Raw genomic sequence first — 7,811 nt, 5'->3', positions numbered from 1 at the left:
ATAAATCACAATTTTATACTTTTATTATTTTTCATTCATTTTATACTTTTTAAGCTACTTCAACAAATAATTTTATCAAACACTTATAATTTAATAAGTTACACTTTTAGCTTTCAACTTTTAGTTAGTTTTCTAAGATTTTGTGTAACTACATAGGCTATATTTGATAAGACATTTGAGTTAATTTTTAACTTTTTTTACTAGCTAGAAAACTCATTTGATTGTTTGATAAACAAGTTTTTTTTAATAATTTCTCAATAACTTTTAGCGATTTTTAAAACGTTACTTCAAATAATAATTTTTAAAATACTAGCTTTTAGCTTTTTGTATTTTCTTCCACTTTTATCCCCTATATATTTATTCATTTTCATATTATCTTTTTTTAAAACAAATCATGATTTTATGATTTTTCTCATTTTATATTTTTCAATAACTAGTTTTATCAAACACTTTCAATTTAATAAGTTAGCTTTCCAACTTCAAACTTCAAGCTTTCAAGCTTCCTATGCCTATGTTTGACAAAACTTGTTGAAAAGCTAGCTGGAAGCTGAGAAACTAGCTTATTGAATTAGAAGTGTTCAGGAAAACTAGTTGTTGAAATAGTTGAAAAGTGTAAAATGATAAAAAAAAATAATATCATAATTTATTTTAAAAAGGTAACAAGAAAAATGAATAAATATATTGAGGATAAAAGTGGAAGAAATTATAAAAAGGAAAAAACCAGAACCTAGCCTTTTAAAAAATACTACTTGAAATAGCCTTTCATAAAACATTAGAAATTACTAAAAAAAGCTTGTTTATCAAACGATCAATTGAGTTTTTCAGCTAGTAAGAAAACTAAAAACTAATTGAAATGTCTTATCAAACATAAACATAAACAATTATCATTTTTTAACTATTATATTACATCCCTCTTTTAGAGTGTGAATGTGAGATTTGACGGGAGTGTCTCAAATGTTTTTACATGTTTAAAGGAGTATTGATATAGGTTATGTTCGGCAAGATATTTAAGTTAGTTACTAGTTTTTTTTAATTTGTTAAAAAATTCATTTGGTTGTTCGGTAAGTATATTTTTTTTAATAACTTGTAGCATTTTTTGAAATGCTAGTTTTTAGTTTTTTTTTATATTTTCTTCTACTTTTATCCTTGACAAATTTATTCATTCTTCTTGTTATCTTTTTTTTTTAAAAAAATAAATCATATTTTTATTATTTTTTCATTTTACATTTTTTACCTACTTTAATAACTAATTTTATCAAACACTTATTATTTAATAAACTAATTTTTCAGCTTTTAATTGAGATATTTCATCAATCACTTTTGAAAAGTTTCTTATTTTAGTCTCTCACTTTTTAATTAGGACATTTTGTCATCTACTTTTAAAAAATCAACAATTTTAGTCTTAGTGGTTAATTTCAAACTTGATTTATATACATTGGCTAACAATTATTAGTTTATTATACACATGACAAATATTTTTTTTAATTTTTTTAATTGCCAACAAGTTTAATTTATTAAAAAAAAACATAATCAACAAGTTTGAAGTTGACCAAGAACCATTATAAAACTCACTAAAATTAATATTAAACTGGTATAAAGAATCGGAGTTGAATTAGTCTTTTCTATTTTTTTAGTTTAATTTTTTAATTAATTTAAAATATTTTTTAAATAAATAAAAATAGATTCTTAAATATTATTTCATATAAGTATTAATTATTATTAATTTTTTCTTAGGAAACATTTAGTTATTTAATTGTAAATCGATTAGTTATGTCAGATTGTTATCTAACAGAATTATCACTTAAAACCAGAAAAAAAACTTATTTTATTTTTAAAAAATCAAATTAAAGCAAATTTTCTTATGACTATAAAATTAATACTTTTTAAATTTTTATCATATTTTACCCAAAGAATTTCAATCCCAGTAGGGGTATATATAGTGACGCAAAAAGTGAGGGGTATACTAAACACGATTTATTTTGTCTTTTTTCTTTATCACAGCTGCAATCAACAAGACTTAGAATGCGATGAGCAAAAATAGACCTCAATTCCGAATTCAGAGATAGCACGCACCAGGAGAAGCCATGGCTACTCAATCCCCTTCACCTCAGAACCTAGGTTTCACTTTCTTCTCTCTTTTCTTTCACTGAATTATATTTTCTTTTTACATGCCACTTTAGTAGTTAATACTATTACCTATTATCTGCGAATAATTATTTAATTGACGCTCACACACACTCTTCACTTTGCACAATTTGGAAATCAATCCATAAGCCTCTCTAGGAATCAAATTAGCCTAATCTCTGTACTCGTCATTTTGAAAGATAATTGGTCGATGAATTAAATTAAGTCACACCAAAAAAATGGTGCTGAGCTCTGCTTTGTTATTCAAAGGTGTGTTTTCTGTGTGGAAAATACAGTTTTTATATTTTTTTCATGTTTATTTATTTTATTGTGTGGCTATTCAATATTTCCGTGCTTGATGTTATATTATACTTTGTGTATTGAATGTGTTGATTAATTTGATTCATTGGATCCCTTTCTCATGGTGTAGGTGGTGAAATTGAGCAAACAGAAAATGTAGATCAGCATAATAGGGGAGAAGAGCTTGGTAAACAGAGTTCAGACACATCGGTGTTTGTGAACTCAGAGCCATTGCGTGAGGAACAAATTCAGAATGCTGTGAAATTTCTGTCGCACCCGAAAGTTAGAGGTTCTCCTGTCATCCACAGACGATCGTTTCTGGAGAAGAAGGGCCTTACGAAGGAGGAGATTGATGAAGCCTTTCGGCGTGTGCCTGTAAGCATCTTGTTTGATCTTTTACTCAATTTTTTATATAGCTCTGTTGCTTGTTCATATATGAATACAACCAGTTAATTGGTTATCACTTTCTTGTATGTTCATCTACTGTAATGCTTACCTTTGCATCGAATTGCAGGATTCACCTCCAAGTGTGCAGACAGCTGGCATAAATCAAGGTGAACTGTCTAATGTCGAAGTTGCAGATTGGTCTTCTGTGTTTTTCATTTTCACCTTTGGACTGAGTTTAAACTGCTAGTTAATTCTCCATTTAGTTATTCTGTTCAAATAGAACTGGAATTCCTCATTCAGTTACATTGACTCATGGCTCACTGTAATACTCACAGATGGACAATTGAAGCCATCATCAAACATTCAGCAGCAAGGCCAACCACAGGCTTTGCAGCTGACTGTACCAGCTTCTACTGGTGTTACTACTACGCTTGGAACCTTATCTCGCCGCAGTTTTCACTGGTCACATGCCCTTATTGCAGTTGGATTACTGGCTGCTTCAGGTGCTGGTACAGTTATAGTAATTAAGGTATTTGCAGCTAACCTTTCTGGGTGATGCTATCTAAATTTGTATCTTAATGGTGGGGAGTATATTTCTCGGTTTGACATATCTTTCTTTTTTTGTACCTAACTTAATTTCTTGCTCTATCCATAAAGTTTTATCACTTTGTGGTTTGGTTTGAGCCTCACTGAAATTTGAAAGTATGTTCCTTGTTTTAGAATTCTATTCTCCCTCGGTTAAAATCCTGGATACGCAATGTTGTCCTAGAAGAGGATCATGACCAATCAAAGAGAACAGGCTCAAAACCAACATTGGCAGAAGAAGCTGCACAGGCTGCAAAAGCAGCTGCAGTTGCAGCTGCTGATATTGCAAAAGCAAGCCAAGAATTACTGAGTTCAAAAATTGAAGGTGGATTAATAAAACTTCAATATGCAAGCTGTAAAATATTTTATATTTGTGTTAATACTCCTAGTTTTCATCGACATCTTTTGTTGCTGAATACTTTTTTGCTGCATCGGGTTTTATACTTTGCAGAGAAGAGATATTTTGTAGAAGTTGTGAACCTTTTGGATAAGCAAGTGCAGGAAATGAAGTTGATGACTAATGCAATAGGAAGATTGGAAGGTAGTTATAAATTTCCATTTCATATATTGGTCTAAGATAAACAGTTATAGTGCTATGACTATTTTCTGGAGGGTTTGATTTATTATTTGGCAGACATTTGTGTATTCGTTAAGGATTCTCTTGATTTTCTGCTTTATGATTTGTCAATGAACCTGTATATTTCTTAAGAATGCTCTTGATTGTTGTTAATGAACCTGTGCTTTTATAGCCCCCTCTAGAATGCAACAAGGAGACTGATGTAGCACGGTGAACAAGAGTTTTGACAAATCACTCTCTTTCTAAGACTCTGATTGATTAGAATTTATCGGAAATCACCATTTTTGGTAGGTTTTGCTTCTCATTTAATGATTCTCTCTCCTGATTTATATTAAATGAGAAGCGAAACCTACCAAAATTGATGATTTCCAATAAATTTTAACTAATAACTAATCATATAGAGAGTCTTTGAGGGAGAGTGTCAAAGAGAGTGCCGCTAACATTCCTTGACTAGACTATTATAACTGGATTTCATACTTTGTGACTGTGCCAGGAAGCTCACGTTTACACCTGCATTTTACTTTCTTGCAATCTTTAGAAGCTTCCTAAAAGCTTAGTGATTTTGCATGTCAGAAATTCTAGCATATTTGGCCAGAAGTTTTTTAAAGTACTAATTTATATATATACTCTTACTAAATATCATCTGTTTCTGCTAAATTATGGATGAAAAATAGCTTCTGGTGGACTCTCTGTCTCAAAGCAAGAAGACCGCTTAGTCACTCAAACAGGTTCAAAGGTCAGGTTATATATGTAGTAATGAATATTTCAGCTTTAATGAAATTTTGGCACACCTCTGATCCCCATTTGAGTTGTCTAAAATATGTTTTGACTTTTAGCAACTGTAATTTTTGAAATAGACACAGCAACTGATCGTGAATGGGAAGTCAGACTATGAGTCCCGATCAGGTTGTTATACATTTAATATCAATAAATTAAATTAATGTAATTTCTGAATTATTACTGATGATTAGAATGTTATTTGCAGTGAGATCTTCATCCCCTCCTGTATCTGTTGAACCATCTAGTGCTCCTCATCCTAAATCATATATGGAGGTAAATTGTTGTCTTGCTGTTCATATCCCCCCCCCGTCCGCCATCCCTCAATGCACACACCAACCACTTTCTTTAGGCACGAGGCGACATCTGAGTGCTTGCTTGTTATATTCTGTCTAGCCTATAAAGACGGGTTTTCTACTAATCAAAAGATGATACTTATGGACCTTTAGATACTCCGGGCTCTAGCTATGGATTATAATTCCTTTTCTTTTGGGTCAAATATATTTTAAGTATGGAAAGTGCTCTTTGATTTATGCTTCTAAAACTTCCCAAATCAACACTGTTAAATAGAAGCCTAAGATTGGGATTTTTAACTAATAATAGTGAATTGCAATTTTAGTTTACTATGTTGTTCTTTGTTTGTTGGTACTAATTACAACATATTTAATTTACTTGATCCACTTTATATATTATTTAACCAACGTCTTAGGAAAGATTCAATACGAGATCCTCCATTTTGTTTATTTTAATTGAGGTCATACGATCCTTTGTGTGAATTATTTCCTTCTATTATTTTTCTGCAGATAATGGCCATGATCCAAAGAGGGGAGAAGCCTTCTAACATTAGGGTAAATCTTTTATGCCTTTCAATCTTGATAATTGTAGTTGCATGCCTAAATCATACATCTCATTTGTGTTCCATTGATATAAATTAATAAAATATCGATTGAAATGAAATTTACTAGTAAAATGTGAGACACGAAAGGTGGTGCTACAGTGATGTAAAAGGTTGTAAGTGCAAATAAGAATATTCTTATCCATTAGGCTTACCAATTTTATTGGTCATTGTTACTTCTATGACACTGTTTTAATGCAGGAAATTGATGATTCAGCCCCCAACCCTTATCAGCAACCATCAAATCCTCGCTTAGCACCTAGAGCCAAGGTATATTTCTAAGATCTCTCATTGCATTTCCCAAGTATTTTTATTTTAGTTTTTGATTAGTTGTCTGAATTTTAACTTCATTTTGGTTCACTTTTGAAGTGTTTATGTGCATTAACTCATTTGGCAAAATTATTATTTTTAGATCTCTGCATTCTTATTACTGACGATCTGTGTGGACATCTTACCATTGGATCATCAAGGAAAAAATAGTTGATCTATAAGACATAAAAGTCATTCCTAGTTAATGTTTTGCTAATATCATAATGCATATAGAATTGCAGAATCAGGTAACTGATTATATGTCAATTTAACAATTATTATCTGCTTTGAAAACATAAAAAACTGAATTATTTGAATATCAGATGTTGAGAACCCATGCTAAAGTGGATGCTATCATATTTTTTATTTTATATATAACATTGGTTTACTTTGTTAACATTCCTTTCGTGGTAGTATTATTTCATATGAATCTGATTATTTGCTTCAACATTTCATGGCTACTAGCCTTGGGAGGTTAGTCAGGTGCAAAACACCTCAACCCAAGTCCTTCCGTATCAAGTAAATGGCAAGATCCAAGATAATGGTGACAACACAGTACCCTGGTGGCAAACAAAGAACGTCAGAATCAAAGAGATCGATAATGAAATTGAGTATAATGGAGCACCTGCTGCATCCAGTCCGCAGCCAGTCCAACGAGCGTGGGTTCCTCCTCAGCCTCCTCCTATAGCAATGCCAGAGGCTGCAGAAGCGATCAGACGCCCAAAGCAGGTAGTCCAAAAGGAAGTGACACTGGATGATCAGTCAGCAGCTCATTCTTCAGACCTCACTAATGGATCCAAATCCGAAGATGCAATAGAAGGCAACGTTGTCAACTCACTTGTCAGCTCTGGTGAGATCCAAAACCATGAAGTTGGTTACGAAGAGAAATGAAGGTAGATCTTTGTACTTGATCATCTTGATTCCTCATAACAATACATGAAGTTGGAAATAGAACTTGAATTTGTCTCAAGTTCTGAAATAGCTTGATCTGGTTCAACTCTTATTTCTTTGTTATGTGTTCTGTTATATGAAGGTTGAGTCTTGCGTACACCAAAGCATGAAATGTCGAAATGTTAATAGTCGGTGGTTACCGTGTTTTCTTCCTAAATACTGTTTCACTTTATAGAAGCAACACCACTTGTTCATTGACCAAAATATTACCTTTGGATAGTGTCGTGATTAGAAGACTCTTTTTAACAATTGCCTTCTTTAAGTTTTTTTAATCTTTTATTTAGAAATATTTTTCATTTACCCTTTTACTCAACTGTTAATCCCGATCACAATGAGAACTTGTGGTGGATCTAAATCATCATCTGGCTGTGAATCAGACAAGGGGTGGTTTCACAAGGTATGTTTGCATAAAGGGTTGAAGGGAGATTACCCAAAACATCAAAGTCAAAAAGAGAAGCATAAATAGAGTCATTCTTACTAAAAGTTAAAGCAGGTTGTTTAGTAGTTTGACGGATTTACATTTCCCTCGCTAATGGTTAGTGATATATATATAATTTTTTTTTCTGATGATGATATTGGTACGAAGTTGTTTTTGTGAAAAGTAATGACTAATTTTTGTCAATGACGATCGGGAGCGTATACAACATTCATCACAATCAAATTTCATCGTAGATATATTTTGTGACAAACTTTTAACTATTTATCTTGAGATATCATTCCCTTGAACTTCTTTAGTAGTGAATCAAGAATAACAAGGGGTTACACTTTTTCTATAACAACCCATAAAATCCTCCTCAACAGGCTCATAAGATATCAAAATTCATAGAACTCATAATAGTTCTCCATACAACCAAACTTGAAGCTCTTGAAGAGTATCTTGGAAAAAATACTAATAACAACAATCTA

At 31.8% G+C, this 7,811-nt stretch overlaps 1 protein-coding gene across 1 annotated transcript; it reads left to right on the top strand.

The window, feature by feature from the left end:
- Positions 1 to 1,962: 1,962 nt before the first annotated feature.
- PEX14 (peroxisomal membrane protein PEX14) lies at positions 1,963 to 7,109 on the top strand. Its single transcript, NM_001317482.2, has 12 exons — positions 1,963 to 2,118; positions 2,555 to 2,799; positions 2,939 to 2,978; positions 3,147 to 3,340; positions 3,532 to 3,721; positions 3,848 to 3,937; positions 4,648 to 4,709; positions 4,831 to 4,879; positions 4,959 to 5,026; positions 5,554 to 5,598; positions 5,847 to 5,915; positions 6,420 to 7,109. The coding sequence occupies exons 1-12, from the start codon at positions 2,085 to 2,087 to the stop codon at positions 6,843 to 6,845; spliced, it is 1,512 nt and encodes a 503-aa protein (NP_001304411.2). The 5' UTR covers positions 1,963 to 2,084; the 3' UTR covers positions 6,846 to 7,109.
- Positions 7,110 to 7,811: the final 702 nt, after the last annotated feature.

This window comes from Glycine max, chromosome 6 (assembly GCF_000004515.6).
Source record: "Glycine max cultivar Williams 82 chromosome 6, Glycine_max_v4.0, whole genome shotgun sequence".
Classification (NCBI taxonomy): Eukaryota; Viridiplantae; Streptophyta; class Magnoliopsida; order Fabales; family Fabaceae; genus Glycine; species Glycine max.
Note: the sequence above shows the minus strand (reverse complement) of the source record. Positions and strands in the feature narration are given on the sequence as shown.